Source organism: Plasmodium falciparum, assembly GCF_000002765.6.
Source record: "Plasmodium falciparum 3D7 genome assembly, chromosome: 10".
Taxonomy (NCBI): domain Eukaryota; phylum Apicomplexa; class Aconoidasida; order Haemosporida; family Plasmodiidae; genus Plasmodium; species Plasmodium falciparum.
In genome coordinates, this window is record NC_037281.1 from 1,460,331 (window position 1) to 1,480,385 (window position 20,055).

The following is a 20,055-nucleotide window of genomic DNA, read 5'->3' on the forward strand; positions in this document are numbered from 1 at the left end:
ATAGAATTTTACAAAGCCAATAAAATTACATTTTATATATATAAATATTTTATAAATGTTAATATATTTTTATTTTTTCCCTTATTTATATAAAAAAAGAAAATACAAGGGACATGCATACCACTATTTTTTAAATTTTCCTTTTTATTTTCTTTATAATTTTTTGACAATACATAAAATTTTTATTTTTCTTCAAATATACAAAGTTATATTATTATAAGTACATAAACATATATATATATATACATAATATTTTTTTTAAATTATTATAAAAAATACATACATTTTTACTTATATTTTAAGGAAATAAAATTTTCTTCCTTTTTATTTTCTCGTATTATATAATATATATATTATATATATTTATAATTTTAATATAATTTAAATATTTCTTTTTAATCTTAAATTGTTAACTATATATATATATATAATTTGTAAATTTCCTAAGGCATAAACTTAATTTTATAAGTAACAAAAATAAAAATATTATTGTATATATATTTATATATATAAATATTATATATATATATATATTTTTTTTTTGACTGTTTACGTTCACTTTTTCTTTATATTTTTAACATAAAAATATGAAAAAATGTAAATAAAAAAATGATTTGTTGAGTGTATATGATTTCATAATTGTATATATAAAAAAAAAATGTTATTATAATATAAAAACATTTTTATGTTATTGTGTTATAAAAAAAGATATATTAACTTATTTACATATATATATATAATAATATTTAGTAATACTTATAATTTTGTGATATTAGAATTATTTTATTTTCAATTTTGTTTTCTTTTTGTTCACATTAATATTATGAGATATATATTGATTTCTAACAAAATATTGGAATTTATACATACTGTTGTGTTTTTTTCTTTTTTTTTTTTTTTTTTTTTTTTATATATTTAATTTGATTTTCCGATTAAAGAAGCAGTGTATATACAATTTTCTTATTAATTATAAAAGTGACTTCTTTTTTTTTCTTTTTTTTTTTTTTTTAAGTAAACGTCATTGGATCTATTCGTATTATGTTTTAATATGTAAAAATATATATTTATTTATACTTTTTATTAGAAATTAATTTTATTGTGTAAAAAAAAAAAAAAAAAAAAAATTGTCTTCCTAATTATAAGGTATATATATATATATATTTTTTCAATGTGCCGTCTTTTAATTCCATTTATATTTATGAGAAAATGGAAAAAAATGTTGTTAACTTATATAAATGAAATAATTTAATCAAATTGTATAAATTCATTTTTCATTTTTTTTATCATAAATAATTATAATGGAAATTAAAAAATATATGCATATAAATTTTTATATATAAAACATCAATGTAAAAATGAAGTTCTTATAAGGTTATGAATGTATAAAATATAAGGATGTTAGAAAAAAGTAATTAATAAATAATTAGTTTGTGGTTAATTTTTTTTAATAATAAAATGGTAGTGTTTTCATTTTTTTATACAATATAAATTATTTGATCTTCGCTTCGTGTATATTATATATATATATATATATATATCACATACACATAAAATATAAAAAAAAGATTCCGAGATGATCACATATATTTATATATATTTTATTTATATAACTTCTTTCTCATTTTCCAAATAAATATAAATGAATACTTTTAAGAATTTTTTTAAAAGATATAAATATAAACTTCAATATTCGTATTACTTTTTTAACTGATTATATGAATTAAAAAAATTATGGACAGTTTGCTACTTATAATTATTTATTTTCGAAAAAAATATACCTATATTATAAAAATAGGAATTAAATAAATTAATAAAAAAAAAAATAATAAATAAAAAAAAAAAAACATATACATATATATATATATATATATATTTATTTATTTTTATTACATTTTTTTGTACTTGTAAAATTTTTTTATATATATTTCAAATGTTATAAAAATAAAAAGGGGAAAATAAAATATTATGATTTATATTTATATCTCTTTAAATTATTTAGCAAGTTTGTAATAATAGTATTATGAATTTAGCTGAAAAACCAAAAGCTTTTTTTATTTGCAAATTTTTATTTTTTTATTATATTTATAAAAAACCCATCTTACCTTTTGATTCTTTGGTATGAATTGAATACATAAAAAATAATAGTGATTATATATATGTGAAAACCATTAGTATGTATTTATATATATATATATATATATATATGTGTGTGATTTATATCAACATAGTATAATACTAATTTTTTTTTTTTTCTATTTTTACATATTCTTATTTTTCTCATTCCTATTTCCGTTCTTTATAGAAATGTAAAATTAGTGGTAAAGAGATACCCTATGTTTGTATTATTCAAATATTAGGTCTAAGTCTTTTAGGCCAACGTGTGTGCTTGTATATACACGACGTAAGTAAAATATAAGCATTAATAAAAAAAGAAAATATTATTATAACTATACCCTTTTATCATTAATTTTATTTATTTATTTATTATTATTATTATTATTATTATTATTATTATTTTTTGTTCCTTGTGTAGTTTTATCCTTTCTTTTATTTATTAATACCACCTGAGGAAAAGCAAAGTAAATCAAATGAATAATATAAAATATATATATATATATATATATAATATATATGTATATATTTACCATTGTGATATTCAATAGATAGTTATTTTTATAATTATATATAAATATGTAGCTCATGTATGTGTATCTTATAGTTTATTTTATTCTATTCTATTGTTTTATTTCATTTTATTTTATTTTTTTCCACTCTCCTATTTCAGATGATAAGCTAGAAATAGAATTGTGCTCATTTTTGGAGGAAGAATATGGAAAAGCACGAAAAGATCCAAGTAATAATGTGTGTGTTTATAATATAGAAAGAGTTAAAAGGAAAGGGATTTATGGGTATAATGAAGAGTGCGATGATTTTTTGAAAATATCTTTCTTATATCCAAATACAATTAATTATTTTGCAAGTTTGTTAAAAAAGAAATTATTTAAGAAACGTATATGGGATTTATATGAAGTACATATAAATTATATGTTACATTTTTTATGTATGAAAAATATATATGGATGTTCTGAAATATATATTGACAAAAATATATATTTTAGAAAAGAATTTGTGAATGAAATAAATTTCGAATGTATTGAAAAAGAAGAACGTTGGTATTTGGGTGAGAAAAAATATAATTTAGATAACTTTAAAAGAAATAAATATTTAGAGGTAGACGCTCCTTTAGTTTTTACCATCAAAACAATTAATGTTAATTTTTCGTCATTAAAAAGAGAAACGACATATGATATTGAGTGTGATATAAAACATCAACATATTTTAAACGAAAAGATATATACATATGAATTTGAAAAGAATAAAATAAAATGGAAGAAAGAATTCAATTTTGATCTTCCTATTAATCATTTAGATTCTTTTGCAAAAATGTGGATGAAAGAAAAAAAGAGATGTAAATATATGGACATGGATTTAAAGAGGGAACTTTTTTATTTTAAGAGTTATGAAAATGATTTGTGTTTTGACACCTTTGACGTACTAACTGAGAGAACGAAAAAAATGTTCCAAGGATTTTTAGAATTTATGAAAAGAATGCAAAGTGAAAAGGATAAAGTAAACTATGAGCAAATATTAGAATATGATAATATTGAAAATGTTAAAAAATATAATAAAGTTATTAATGATGATATGAAACTAAAAGAAGATCATAATTTTAATTCTGATATGAATAATATAGAAGTAAATATAAAACAAATAAACAATAATGATAATATAAATAATTGTAAAAATGTTGTAGATAATGAAGAAGAAAATGATATGTTATCAAATATGATTAGTAATAAAAAAAAGGATCATATGGGAATATCACCTAATTTGTTCATACAAAATAAAGAACAAGAAAAGGAAAAACAGGATGAAAGAGAAAAGGAAAAACAGGATGAAAGAGAAAAGGAAAAACAGGATGAAAGAGAAAAGGAAAAACAGGATGAAAGAGAAAAGGAAAAACAAGAAGAAAGAGAAAAGGAAAAACAAGAAGAAAGAGAAAAGGAAAAACAAGAAGAAAGAGAAAAGGAAAAACAAGAAGAAAGAGAATGTTTTATTGAGTATGTTAATGAGAAAGGATGCATTGCATCATTCGAAATTAATAAAAAGAGAAAAGATGTGGTTCGTTATTCTTTTAAGAAGGAACCACCTAGAATAAACAAATGTTATGCCGTTATTAATAATTTAGTTGATCATATAAGTGGAAGAGATAACAAAAATATGAAAGAAAAAATGAAAGGAAATATTTATAATAGAATACATGACAATATAGAAGATGAGAATAAAGAAGATACATCAAAATTTGAATATATAGGAAAAGAAAATCATATGGAAAATAAGGAAAATATAAGAAAGCAATATGAACAGATCAAATCAGATAATATGAAGAAAAAAATAAATATAAAATATGGAAATATATTTTTTCTAGAAATATTAACCGAAATAAAAGATGAAAATTGTTATTCTTCAGATTATAACCAAGACAAAATAAAGGCCGTTTTTTATATAGTGAGGGAGGAAAGACTTATGAATTTATATGAGGATTATAATAATTGCATGGGAATTATAGCAACGAAACCTTTTCCTAATATTTCTTATCTTTTTAATGAAAGTGAGGATATGAATAATTTAAAAGGAACAAATGAAGTCAAATTAAATGAATCCAAATTAAATGAATCCAAATTAAATGAATCCAAATTAAATGAAGAAGAATTAAAATTGTGTAAAGATATGTATCATATAGAAGATGTGAACCTTTGTACAAATAATTGTAGAAGTATAGAAAAAAATAGGGATAATCTAATAAATGATAAGAATGTGATTAATAAAAAGAACGACGATACATATGGAAGTAGTAAAGAATTATGTTGTAGTAAAAATGGTTATCATACAAATAAAATAATAAAAGAAATAACAAATAATGATATAAAAAAGGTGAAGAGAACGTTTTTTGATTTTAATATAAATTATAATAACGTTAATATATGTATTGTAGAAAATGAAAGAGAACTTATTCAAAAGTTGATTAATAAGATATTGTTTTATTCTCCGCTTAGTATTGTTTCTTATGAAAATGATAAATATAATATAAATTATATAAACCAAAGATGTTTAGCTTTAGATATAGGTAATTTTTATAAGATGATTTGTAAACTGAATGATCAGAAAAAGTTTTTAGATTTACATAATGCATATAGTAGAAATATAAAAGGTATCATAATTGAAAGTTTATATAAATTATCAAATACTTATAACACATCATTTGAAAATTTATGTAAACATTATTTAAATATAAATATTCCTTCTATTAACAAATATACCTTATATTATTGGTATAATTATAATACGAAAAGGAAAATAAAAGCTAATGGATCTTCAACAGTTGTCAATAAAGATATTATAAATAATGATTTATGGAATGATATGGATGAGGAACATATTTATTTTCCATATAGGCATATAACAATAAAACATTATTTAAGAAAAGTATATTTTATACTATTAATATATGATAAAATATGCTTTTTAAAAAGAAAGATGAATTTCTGTAAATATATACATGTTGATTTATTATCTTTAATAAATAGAGGATCTCAATATATTATAGAATCTTTTCTTCTCAAGATGAGTATTAAATATAACTATGTTTTATATTCTCCTTCCAATAAAGAAATATTTGATCAAAGACCCATTTTACATACTCCTTTAATATTGCAACCCAAAAGTTCGATCAATTTTTTCCCATTATTAGTTTTTGATTTTCAGTCATTATATCCTTCTATTTTAATTGCTTTTAATATTTGTTATTCAACATGTCTTGGAACAATAACCCTAAAGAGGAAATTGAACCAAATGGATGAAGAAAAAAATAATGAAAAGAAGGATGAAAATATTGAGGGGTCACTAATGGAAAAATGTGAAACTTATAAGAATGGTATAAATGATAAGAACCATATATATGATAAGAACGAATTATCATGTAGTAATAAAAATGATCTCCCCTCTGATGAATATACAGACATGATGAATATCTCTGAGGATGCAAAATATTTAATCGACTTGTTGGATGAAAATATAAATGATTGTATATCATCTGCAGATCCAATGATTGAACCTGATATTATTCAAAGTAATGGGAAAGGGTTAGGTGAGAATATACCTAGTGAGAATATGATTACTGAAGATCATGATAAAATTAAATATAAACTTGATATGAATAATAAATTAGAAATGGGAAATATAAAACATGTAAATATAATGAACGAGCAATCAATATATGGGAATATAAATAAGAACAAATTATATAGCAATGAAGAGAAATCTTTGGAATCCAATTTTGAATTCATAAAACTGGGAGTAATGAAAAATGTTCCTTCTATTTCAAGTCGAATTAAGAATCTTAAAAGTGAGGATATAATTATAACTAGTAATAATACAATATATGTAAAGAAACATAAAAGGAAAGGAATATGTCCTCTTTTTCTTGAAGACATTTTAAAAACGAGGATTATGTTAAAACGATGCATGGGTATGTATGAAGAAAGAGTTAACAAAAAATTAAATGAAAGAATGGGGAAATTAAAATTAATCCTAAATGTTGCTACAGGTTATATTGGTGCAAATTTTTCTGGTAGGATGCCATGTGTAGATATTTCTGAAAGTATTATAAGTATAGGTCGTAATTTTTTATTATTTATAATTGAATATATAAAAGAAAATTATAAATTTGTTAAAATATTATATGGAGATACAGATTCATTATTTTTATTAAATGAAACTACTGATGATATACAGAGTTCTTTTAAACTGGCTTATGAAATTTTAAATAGTATAAATAATATATTACCATTACCAATGTATTTAAATTTTGAAAAAATATATTGTCCTTCTCTTCTTTTAACCAAAAAAAGATATTTTGGTTTTTCATTTAAAAATGAAAATCAAGATAACCCTATTTTAGATTTAAAGGGTGTAGAAAGTATAAGATCCGATCAATGTATATTAGTTAAAAATATATTAATACAAATATATTTTATCCTTTTTTATTTTAAAAATAATTGTTATTTTTCATATTGTTGTTGTTGTTGTTATTTATGTAAGAACTTTTTTTCTAATTTGATATGTTCTTGTAAAGAATTAAATGTTCATAAAACTGATCCGTGTTTTTTATTCACTTTATTAAAAATAGTATTAAGCATATGCAAAGTTAGAAGATACATCAATCAAAACGAAGATAAATATAATATAAACAATAATAATAATAATAATAATAAAAGTAATTGTCATCATAATAAGCAGAATGGTAATAAAATTAATGATATATCAAATTTATCGCTGGAATTATATCGAAAGGTTCCTTCTTTTGACAAAGTGAAACTTTATAAGGAGGTTATGAATTGGGTAGAATATTATGATAACGAGAATTTATTACTAAAAACTTTAAACTTTTTATATAGGGAAAAATATTCTTTTTTAATATATTTATTTAACCTATTTGATGAAGCGACATTACATAAAGAAATTGAAAAAATAATACAAACAAATTTTGAAAAAATACAAAACCAAAAAAATAATAAATGTTGTTTTATTAATCCCTCTAATGTGTTCAAAAGTTGTTTATGTGTTAAGAACATAAACGAAAATATAAAATGTGATCAAATAAGATGTTATTGTAATGTAAAACAAGCTATGTTTTTTTTTTATAATCCAACATATAATAAAGTGGATTATGTTTTTAATACTAAATTGTTTTATTCTCATTTATTATCTCATATAAGACAAACGTTAAGTGAATATTTTAATAAAATTTATGATAATCAAATATCTTGTGATAATTTTATTATATATAGAAAAGTGAAATTAGGAACATACAAAGGAGAAATGCAGGGAATTAGGCGAAAAGTATCACTACCCCCTCAAGCAATTGTAGCAAGGAAAATTATGAGAGATTTTCCTAATTCAATTATTACATATAAAGAAAAGGTGCCTTACATATTTACTAAGAAGTTGAAAGATGATAAAATTTATAGTTCTGTATCTCACCCGCATTTTATTAGAGGAATTTATAGATCCTTTAGGTTTGATTGTGGTTCTACAGAACAGCTAGAAATATCTGAAGACAATTGTAATAATGATAGTGAAAAAAATGGTGATATTGAAAAAAATGATAATATTGAAAAAAATGATAATATTGAAAAGATTGGTGATATTGAAAAGATTGGTGATATTAAAAAGATTGGTGATATTGAAAAAAATGAAAATATTGAAAAAAATGAAAATATTGAAAAAAATGATAATATTGAAAAAAATGATAATATTGAAAAAACTGATAATATTGAAAATTTTCCAAGCTCCGAAAAAAGCGAATATTGTGATATAAGTGAAAATGAAGAAAAAAGCGAAAACTTTAAAAATTCTGATATGAGTGAATATTGTGAATATGATAAAAACGAGTTATTATATGTTGACGGCATGATGGAAATAGAGGAATTAAAAAATAGAATATTAGGTATTAATATAAAAAAGAAAATGAAAAAGAAAAAGAAGAAAATAAAAGAAATAAATTATGATTATTATATACAAAATCTAATTATTCCACCACTTAAAAGAATGTTAGATTTACTTCCTTTTTGTTCTCTCAATTTAGATGAAATTTTTTACAGAACAAAAAGAAAATTTAATTGGAATAAAGCAAAATTAGAAATGTTTTCAAAGTATTATAAAAATATGGATAATAAACTGTTAAAAAATAATAATGTAACAAATAAAGGTATTAATTTGATGAATATTTTAAATGAAGATAAAATAAATAATAAAGAACAAAATGGGAATACAAAAAAAAAATTAAATTTTTTACATAATGTAAATAGAACAATGGAAACTTATAAGGATATGAATAACAAATCAAAAATAATAATAAGGTTAGAAGAACAAGGAGAAAATGAAGAATTAAAAGTTACAAATAAAATAATGAATAGTTATGTAGAAATTAATAAATCTCAGAATATGCTAAAAAAATTAAATAAAATATGTTTAATGTGTGCAAATTCTGAAATGGAAGCACTAGCATGTAATTATTCTGTTCATTGTAAAATATTTTTTAAAAGAATTAATTTACAAGAAAATATTTTAAAAAATAAAGATTCAATAAATAGACTTTCATAACAACATAGGATTATTAATTATGAGGAAATATATATGTATGTAGTTTTTAGTTGTATTAATCTATATAAAGATCATTATTTTGTTTTATTTATTTATTTATTTGTTTGTTTATTTTATTTTTTATTTTTTATTTTTTTGTGTGATAAATTTTTATATATTAAATTAAAAAAAAGTAAAGTTTTAATTTATTAATTATATAGAGAATTAAAAAAAAAAAAAAAAAAAATTAATAATAACAATGTTTGACTAATAAAATAGTATATTTTTTTAATTTTTAAAAACAAGCATGAACGATATTTAGAAGGCACATAAATATGTGTAAGATGAAGGAAATATATATGTATATATATATTATATCATTATTCACTTTTTTATTTTTTATTTTTTATTTTATTTTTTATTTTTTATTTTATTTTTTTTTTTTCGTAGCCGTGCTAATTTGTTAGACATGGTTGACATAAATAAAGTAAATTTGCCGAATTTATATTTTTCGAAAAAGTAACAAGTGAATATTCATCAGGTGAATTTACAAATCCTTCTTTTTTGGATACGTCACATCCATAATTAATTAATGAAAACAAATCATGGTTAAATAAATTTTGTTTTTTGGAAAGGTGTGGATATATACCCCATGTTAATTGTAATTTCCTAGCTAGATATTTATTTTCTGTAATAACTATTATAGGTGCTTTTGTTCTTAAGTTACTTAATTTTTGAATTTTATTGAATTCGTTTGAGAATAAGATGATTGATTTTAAATTTATATTATTACTTATGTCTCTAATACTAAAAATGAGTTTATCAAAATAGGATATATTATTTTGAATATCTTGCTCATATTTATTATTTTGAATATATTCATGATTATATTTATTAATTTGTTGAATATCTTTATTTTCATGACAACAATTATTTTTATGATCCAACATTTTTAATTTATCATTTTTCCTTTGTGTGTATTCATAATAATAATAATCATTTTCAACATCTTTAATAATTTTATTTTGTGTAGACACGGTTAATATTGGATATTGTCCTGTAGCCGTTTCAGCTGACAACATAACACAATCAGAACCATCATATAATGCTGTAGCAACATCTGTAACTTCTGCTCTTGTAGGAGATGGAAGAAATCTCATACTTTCCATCATTTGTGTTGCTACAATTACTGGTTTGTTATATTTGATTCTACATAGATTTATAAGTTTTTTTTGTAAAATAGGTAAATTGGATAAATTCGTTTCGATTCCTAGATCACCTCTTGCTATCATAATACCATCTGATAATTTAATAATATTTTCAATATTTTTAATAGCTGAAGGTTTTTCTATTTTTGAAATGATAGCTATTTTATTGTGATCTTTATTAATATTATATAAATTAGAATAATTTTTCATAATATTGTCTATATTATTATTATTATTATTATGAATATGTTGTTCATCAATAATATTTTTATCATCACCAATATTGGTAACAATATTTTTATTATAATGATTTTGTATGTTATCATTTATATATAGATCTTGGTTTTTATATACATCATAAATTTGTTTATATTTTTGTACATTTTTTAAATAATAATTATTATAATAATCATTTACTTCTTTAATATAGAAATCATTTTCATCATCAAATGTTTTCATTTGTAAATTATTCTGATCAAAATTTATTCGATCTTTTCTTTTAATATTATTATAAAAATCACTTTCATAGTAATCATTAATAATATTTCTTAAAAAAATTAAATCATATTCAGTTTGAACAAATGAATATCCTAAAAAGTCAACTTCTTCATTAATACAAAATAAAATATCTTTTATATCTTTTTCACTTAAAACATCTATAGGCATAATCATATTAGGAATACAGAAACCTTTTTTACTATATAATTTTCCACCTGTTAAAACTTGTACTTTTATATAAGAATTTTGTATATTACTAGTATCATAATTATTTTCAAGAATTTTCATTTTTAAATTTCCATCATCTAATAATATAATTTGTCCAGCTTTTGCATTCTTTATTAATTCTGGATAATTTAATTGTACCCTGTTTTGGTTACCTAATGAATTCATTAAATCAAAAGAAAATAAATCACCTTCTTTTAATTCAACAAAAGTATTATTATCATTTTCATTTATTTGATTTTTTTCAAATTCTCCTATTCGGATTTTAGGCCCTTGAATATCACCCAATATCCCAATCGTTGTGTCATATTTTTTTTCTAAAATCCGAATTGAATTTATTATATATTTCTTAATACTTTTAAGTCCATGTGAAAAATTTAATCTAAAAACATCTATACCATTTAAGTATAATTTTTCTAGCTGTTCAAAATTTTCCGACGCAGGACCTATAGTAGCAATCTGTTTACATTTTGTAAAAGATATTTCATTTTTCTTATTATGATTAAGTAGATTTATATCATCTATATTTCTTACAGTCCCTATTTCGCTATGTGCGAGAATGTTCTTTTTTCTTTCTACGTTTTTATTTATATTTATATTATTCAAAAATAATAAATCCCCCGATCCATTGCCAGAACCTACAATGGTATTACTTCCTTGCTTATAAAATTTATCATAGGCAATATGTTTGTTATTCTTTTTTATGCAATTAACATAACATTTTATTACTATGATAAATAAACAAATATGAATTAAATTCATTTTATGTTGTTATATCAATAAGTATAAATGGATATATCTGTATTTTTGTATATATTAGATGGGCAAATTTACTGTACTTTTATAATATTTTTTCGTAACATGAAAAAGGGAAAATAATAATAAATAAATAAATAAATATATATATATATATATTTTTATATTTATATTTATTTATTTATAATAGTACAATTTAATGATCTTCTTTAACATATATATTTTCTGCTATATTATCCCTTAAATCATTTACTTTTGCCTATATATTAGTATATAATTCTTCTTTTTTTTCATTTATTTTATATTTTTCCTACCATAAATTTTCCGTTAATGTTAAAATGTTTGTAAAAAAATATATACATATATTTATATATATATATATATATATATATATGTGTATTTATTATTTATTGTTTTTTTTTTTTTTTTCCCTATAAATATTTCTATGTAGGGCCCATTTCAATATACGCTATATGTTAATATATATAATTTTTTTTTTTTTTTTCTTTTTGTTTATTCACCATATTGATATAATAATTTTTAAAAGATTTTCTTCTTTAAAATGAAAGAATAAATATATATTTATATGTAATATATATATTTATATATATATATGAATTTCCTTTTTTAGATTTTCACATTTTTGAACTAAAATAAAATGAAATCGATATATTTTATTTTTTTCTCTCTTTTTTCTAATAAAACAATTCTTATTTCAATATATAATATATTCATGGATTAAATATCCGTATTGATGGAGTGTATTATATGTAAATATTTAATATCATTATCTATATTTATTATCATTATATGATTTTAAAAGTATATTATTACAAATAGTTTCTATAGTAATTAAAATGTAATAAGTTCGTTTTAGATTTGTTCAAAAATAATAAGGAAAAAAAAAAAAAAAAAGGAAAAATTTTGTCATTGTGTAATATATATATGTATATATATTAAAGTATATACATTAGTTAGTGTGTGTATAAAAAATCCTTTTTTTTTTGTAAAAGAAAAAATATATATATTGTTTTTTTATTTATAAAATACAAAAAAAATTGTCTGTCATATTTAAGCTAAATTTTAATCAATTAACAAAATTAAAGGTCAACTTGTGATAAGTGCATATATATAATAAAATGAATTCACATATATATATATATATATATATATATATTTTTTATTTCTTCTTGTATACATGTAATAATATTATATTGATTTTATTTCCATATTCTACAACATTTTGGTTGCTTAAAAATATTCCTTTAAACACATTTTTTTTATGATTCGTAATGTTTTTCAATAAATATAAGAAAAAATTTAGAAACACAAAAAGGAAATATTGTTCTTCGCCTGAAAAAAATGAAAGACCAAAGAAAGATACCAATATTTACTCTACAAATAAGACGATATTAAAAAATGTTATATTGAAAGAATATTTTAAAGCAATTTTGAAAAAGATTTATGAAAATTTTCAAAAAAACATATATTTTTTTGAGATCTTCATATATATGGATCTTATAAAATTGTCAGTTTAAATAAATATATAAAATTTAGAAAGAAAAAGAATATATATATATATATATATTTAAGTAAATATTATTTTTCTTTAATTTTTCCTTAGAATTGATTCTTTGGATATTTCAGGGCATTATATGACCAAAGATTTTATCCAGTTTACAAATTATTTTAATGAAACTTGCTATAATTTGTTGACTGAATTTTTTAAAAATTTCAAAGTAAATAAATTGTAAAATGCTAAGAAATATATATATATATATATATATATGTTTGTGTGTACTATATTATATATACTTATTAATATTTTTTAATTTAGGCAAATGAACAAAGATGCGAAGATTTTTCTGATTATTTAGAAATAATAATTAACAACAGGTTTTTTATAATTATCCTTATTCCCTTGAATACACCCATAAAAGTATATTTTATTATCTATATGTGAAATTATAAATAAATGTTTACGATTTATTTTATTTTATTTTATTTAATTTTTTTTTTTTTATAGACAGATTGTATTTTAAATCTAACAAAATCTCATAAATTAGAAAACAATTTTTATAACATTTTTGAATTAATTAACGCAACATTAATATATAAAGATAAAAAAAGTTTTTTATATAAAAGTTTTTATATGAGAATATGTGAGTGCTCAAACATTTATTTGCCTCATCAGAATGTTCTTGTACAAATTAACAACTTAGGACACCTAAATGAGTGATGAAAAAGGATGAAATATATATATGATATTTCATATACACTATACTATATGGATAATATTTTTTTTATATACATTGCCATTTCTTATAGTAGAAAGAATTATAAAGAAATATGTAAATTATGTTTTACAAAAGAATATGAAGAAATAACAAATAAGAGAGAATTTAAAAATTTTTACATTTTAAAGTTTTCCTTTAATAAGACAATTGATGAATATAATAATATAGGTGACTAATGAAATACGATTGTGTTCATACATATACATATATATATATATATATTTATTTATTTATTTATTTATTTATATATGTTTATTTTTTATTAAGATGAATATACAAACTTTGAGGTGTTATTTCAAGATATACCAGAAAAAAATGAATCCTTTGAAATTGGGTCTAAATATAATTTAATAGTTGTATCTATTCCCAATAATGTATGCAAAGGAATATTATTAATCTAAGTTTATTTTATATTTATATAATTTTTAGTTTTATTATTTATCTCATCTTATTTTTTCATTTAAGCTGACCAAAAGTTTTGTTAAGGGAGCACGTGTTGGCAATTTGTGGCTCCTAAATTATAACAAAAATGTTATTAAAAAATAAAAATAAAACTTAATTGTGTATATATGTTGTAAATATATATATATATATATATATATATATTTATTTATATATTTCTTATTTTTTTTTTTTAGAATTTAAGAAAAATTGAAGATAATATTATATCTCTTTCTGAAAACGTGAATACTTTATTATCTACTGAGAGTTTTAATTATTTGTTGCAGTCACAAAATTTGAATGGTATCTTAATATTTATATAATATGCATAAATAAAATATCTGTATTATTTATATTTGTATTTCAACATGTATAATATATATATATATATATATATATATATATATTTATTTATATATTTAGATATGAACAAAATAATAATTGATATATTGAAGCTCCCTAAAAATAACACCTGTCTAAATAACATTTGTAAAATTACAAAGTTAGCTTTAATTTTAATTAGTATAAGTAATAATTTTTTAAAATACTTAACACTTGATACACTTACGTATGATATATACAACAAGGTGAATAGTAACAAATGGATTAGACGCCCAACAAAAGAAAATAATTTAGCTAGTAAAAAAAAAATATAATAAAAATAAATAAATAAATAAATAAATATATATATATATATATATATTCATATATGCATAATTTATGATGGTTTTAAGATATCATGTTTATTAATCTTTGAATTATCTCATTGTAGGAATACGAGCTCCACATTGCTTTTTTATATGTCTAGATGAAATAATAATAATCGATATTGTTAAATATTGTAATTACTTTTGTAATATAAAATTACTTAATGTAAAAACTGATTCTTTTAATATATTGTTTACTCAGAAGTATGATATCCTAGTTATAAATATAAATAACTTGAATAATTCTCAAATCAATATACTTGTAGAATTAATGAAAAATGGTTTGTACAAAAACAAAAAGAAGCTTTTTCCTATAACGACCACTTTCTGGGTTTATGCCATCAAATCGTATATAAGAAATGAACACGTACGAAATAATAAAAAAATATAAACATATATAAACATATATATATATATATATATATATATATATATATATATATATTTGAGAGTTCATTATTTACTTGAACACACATAAGATATATTAACATATGCGTAGGAATTTAACACATATATTAAAGACAATTTATTAGCACGCTTTGACTTTTTATTTGAACTGGGATTTGAAAAAGATGAGGATATAATTAATGAAATATTACAAACGGCAGATGATGATAAAGAAATAAATGCTGATTATTATTTTGATTTAAATAATAAATATCCTTATTTAAAAAAGAACAATATATATACTTTTGAATTTAATGAATTAAGTGATATAACAAAATCTATTATTCAAAAGTATTTTAATATGGCATCTGATTTATCAACATTAACTTTGTAAGTTTTAATATAAGACATAAGTATAATTTTTCTAAATAAATATATAAAAAAAAAAAAAAAAAAGGAATATTACATCATATATAAAATAAAGGACCACACAAATATATATATATATATATATATATATATATATTAATATTTTATCTTTTTGTTATTAGGTATCATATAGGTATTTCCGAATTATTATGTATTAGCGTATCAATATTACTAGGGAAGAAAGAATGTTTAATTGAGCACGTTGTTTTAGGTTTATTTTTATATGATAAATTTGTTTCTTCTACTAAAAACAAGTTAACTCAATTTGATAAAAATATCCTACACAATATATTTAATACTAATCATAGAGATACTATACCTTTTCAAAAATTGATGAATTATTTTTCTTCTTATTTGAATGCAACAATGAACTTATAAATAATAGAAATGAAGAAAAAAAAAAAAAAAAGAAAATGAAATAGATAATATTTACTTTTTCTAATAAAAAATAAGATTTATACACATTTTAAAATGTTTATTTAACAAAAAGGGAGAAATTATTAGTGCTTTAACATATGAAGTATCATTTTCAACATATAAGAAAAGTTATTAGATTTTTACATATATATGGTTGTTTATATATTCTTAAATTAAAATAAAAATACTATATAAAATATTTAATTTTTTTGGTCTAATATATATATATATATATATGTATACATATTTTTGAATATTTTTGTTTTAGACAATTCTATACAATTCATTATTTTCACTTGACTTTTTTTTATAACTAATAAAAGAAAAAAATAAAATAACTATAAATAAATAAATATATATATATATATATATATATATATATATATATATATATGTACAAGAATAAATTTGGTAACAATCGTGAATTATTAATTTAATGACACGAAACTGTTGACAAGTATATGGGGAATGAAATGTATAATAAAAAAAAAAAATAAAATAATATATAAATAAATAAATAAAATAACTTGCGTATATGAGTATATATATATATATATATATATATGTATGTATGTATAAATTATGTGCTTTAATAGATATTCATGTAATTAAAAATGTAATATATTTGAATATATTAATATTTTATATATTAGATAAAAATAAAAAATTAAATACAACATAATCTTTTTTTTATTAAGTTAAAAATTATATTAATTTAACACAAATATGTATTTACTAGAAATAAATTATTTCCTTTTCTGAATAAATGAGAAAAAACCAAATAAAAACGTTAAAAATAAAAAAATAAAAAAATAAAAAAAAAAAAAAAAGGAATTTCTTTATATATGTTCATTAGAACAAATTATATCTTTATTTTTTCATATATTTGAAAAAAATGAATAATATATATATATATTATTGTTATTATTATTGCTATTGTTATTTTATTTTTTACTTGATTTACATTATATTTTTAATTTAATTTAATTTCTTTTTTTTTTTTTTTTTTTTTTTTTTTTTTTTTTTTGAAAAGTAGATTATTAAATTAATTTTTGTAATTCATCATAAAAGACAAGGACCAAAGCTCCACCAGCTCCTCTGATAACATTGGCCCAAGCTCCTTTGAAAAATCCTTTAAATCCTTCATTTCTTAGTATTTTAATCCAACAATCAATAGTATTTTTATATTGTATTTCTTCTTTACCTTTTCTACCTGACATCATCATCATACGTCTTCTGACAGTATCGAATGGATACGAAATGAGACCAGCTAATATGGTAACAGATTGAGCAACAGCCCATTTCAATACAATATTTGTATTTTTATCATTCGTAAATAAAAGTGCTTTAGCACTATCATAAAGTCCAAAGTAGGAACCTCTATATACAATAATACCAGTAACTGAAACACCAAAACCACTATATAAAGAAAGTAATCCAGTTTGTTTATAAATTTTAGCTAAACAATCAAAGAGTCCTGTAAATTGTCTATCTTTACCTTTTCCTATATCTGATGCTAATCTAGTTCTAGCAAAATCTAAAGGATATACGATTAATAAAGAAATAGCACCAGCTGTTGCACCAGATAAAATATTAACACAAAAGAATTTTGAGAAATCTGTATTTTGATCGTATCTAGGAAATATATTTTTAAAGTAATCCTTAAAAGCAAAATTAAAAGCTTGAGTTGGAAAATATCTAATAACATTAGCTACATTTCCTCTCCATAAGGATAACACACCTTGTTCTTTAGAAACCCTTTTGAAACAATTTATTAAACCTGAATATCTTTCCACTTGTCCTGATTTGATCTCAGGTATAGAATCTTGGGTCTGAATTAACATCTTTACTCTTTCAATTGGAGCAACCACTGTTTTTGATATTGCGGCTGATATACCGCCCATCAAAAAATCGGCTGCAAAATTGGTTTTTATATCAGAACTCATTATAAAAAGAACAATTAAAAAAAAATAAAATAAAATAAAATAAAATAAAATAAAGCTAAATGAATATAAATATGTAAATATATAACTATATATATATATATATGTGAAAGATACAATCTATATATCTTTTAAAAGGCTATATTAATATGTACAAATATAATTTTTTTATATATGTTATAAATATATCTACATATTTATAAATATGCATATATTTTTGTATATACATATATATATATATATATATATATATATATATATATATATATTTTTATTTTCTGAAAATAAGAAAAAAAAGGAAAAAAAAAAAATCTTTTTTTTTACTATAAAGAAATAAATATTATCTTAACAAATGTGATATATATATATATATATATATATATATATATATATATATTAAATGTATGATGTATAATGGTAAATAATAGCTTATTTTAAAACAAACTGTGTATAAATATTAGATAATAATATTTTATTTTATTTTATTTATTATATGTTTTCATTATTTATATATAAGTATTTTTTTTTTTTCTCAATTTTGTTTCCTTTTATTTTTTTTTTTTTTTATATATTTTTTATTATTTATTTTATTTTTTTATGATTTTTTCTTGTTTATTCACATAATTGCTTCTAAAAAATAAGAAATCCATATTAGTAATATATAATAATATATTTAATCTTTAATTTATTATATACTAAAATTATATCATATATATGTGAATATTAAAAAATGTACACAATTATATGTATATATATAAATATATATATATATATAGATAGATATATGTATATTATATCATAATTAAATATGTATATATATTTAAAATATTGTTCTTAGGAAAAAAAAAAAAAAAGAACACATACATATGATTTACTATTAATATATATATGTATATAAATAAATATATATAAATATTTATATATTTATTCATATATTTAAATCTATATAGGCGTATTACATTTTTTATACGATAAATACTTGTGTATTTATATTTATATTTATATTTATATTTTTGTTAAACTTTTTATTTTTTTTCAAGAACTTTCATTATGCCATTATGCTTTCACAAGTGTAAAAATGAAAAATAAGAAAATAAAAAAATAAGAAAGATTAATATATATAATGATATAAAATAAGAATTAAAAAAATGAAATCAAATAAAAAGATGGTGTATTTTAAAATGTAAATGTTATTATTTTAAATATTATAATATTATACATATATATATATATATATATATATATATATATTTATATTTTTCTCTTATTTTTTCCAAGTTTTTAATTTTTATATTTAATTTTCTTTTTAGTAAATAATTTAACATAATATCACTCATTTAATCATATATATATAATATATTTTTATAATATATTTTTCAATTTTTTTTTTTTTTTTATATTTTTAATATAACCTTTTTTTTATGTATATATTATAAAATGGGTTTATATATAAAAATATAATATAAACATAATACTATTTATAATATAATTTTATATATATTATATTTCCTTATAAAATAAGAAACCCAAATAATGATAAATA

General features: G+C 19.1%; 4 protein-coding genes across 4 annotated transcripts; 2 read left to right on the forward strand and 2 right to left on the reverse strand.

Annotated features, from left to right (window-relative positions):
* Positions 1-2,020: 2,020 nt before the first annotated feature.
* On the forward strand, positions 2,021-9,225 carry PF3D7_1037000 (DNA polymerase zeta catalytic subunit, putative; the record flags this gene model as incomplete). Its single annotated transcript, XM_024473300.1, has 4 exons — positions 2,021-2,116; positions 2,303-2,401; positions 2,534-2,579; positions 2,786-9,225. The coding sequence occupies 4 exons, from the start codon at positions 2,021-2,023 to the stop codon at positions 9,223-9,225; spliced, it is 6,681 nt and encodes a 2,226-aa protein (XP_024329110.1).
* A 434-nt stretch (positions 9,226-9,659) lies between these two features.
* PF3D7_1037100 (pyruvate kinase 2) lies at positions 9,660-11,897 on the reverse strand (the record flags this gene model as incomplete). The annotated part of the gene is made up of 1 exon (XM_001347611.1): positions 9,660-11,897. One exon carries the CDS (start codon positions 11,895-11,897, stop codon positions 9,660-9,662), a length of 2,238 nt encoding a protein of 745 aa, XP_001347647.1.
* A 1,286-nt stretch (positions 11,898-13,183) lies between these two features.
* On the forward strand, positions 13,184-16,530 carry PF3D7_1037200 (conserved Plasmodium protein, unknown function; the record flags this gene model as incomplete). Its single annotated transcript, XM_024473301.1, has 12 exons — positions 13,184-13,419; positions 13,516-13,630; positions 13,729-13,830; positions 13,918-14,126; positions 14,223-14,356; positions 14,456-14,562; positions 14,654-14,719; positions 14,827-14,932; positions 15,053-15,268; positions 15,402-15,703; positions 15,836-16,113; positions 16,275-16,530. 12 exons carry the CDS (start codon positions 13,184-13,186, stop codon positions 16,528-16,530), a joined length of 2,127 nt encoding a protein of 708 aa, XP_024329111.1.
* Positions 16,531-17,609: 1,079 nt separating this feature from the next.
* Positions 17,610-18,515, reverse strand: PF3D7_1037300 (ADP/ATP transporter on adenylate translocase; the record flags this gene model as incomplete). Its single annotated transcript, XM_001347614.1, has 1 exon — positions 17,610-18,515. The coding sequence occupies one exon, from the start codon at positions 18,513-18,515 to the stop codon at positions 17,610-17,612; it is 906 nt and encodes a 301-aa protein (XP_001347650.1).
* Between the last annotated feature and the right edge of the window lie 1,540 nt (positions 18,516-20,055).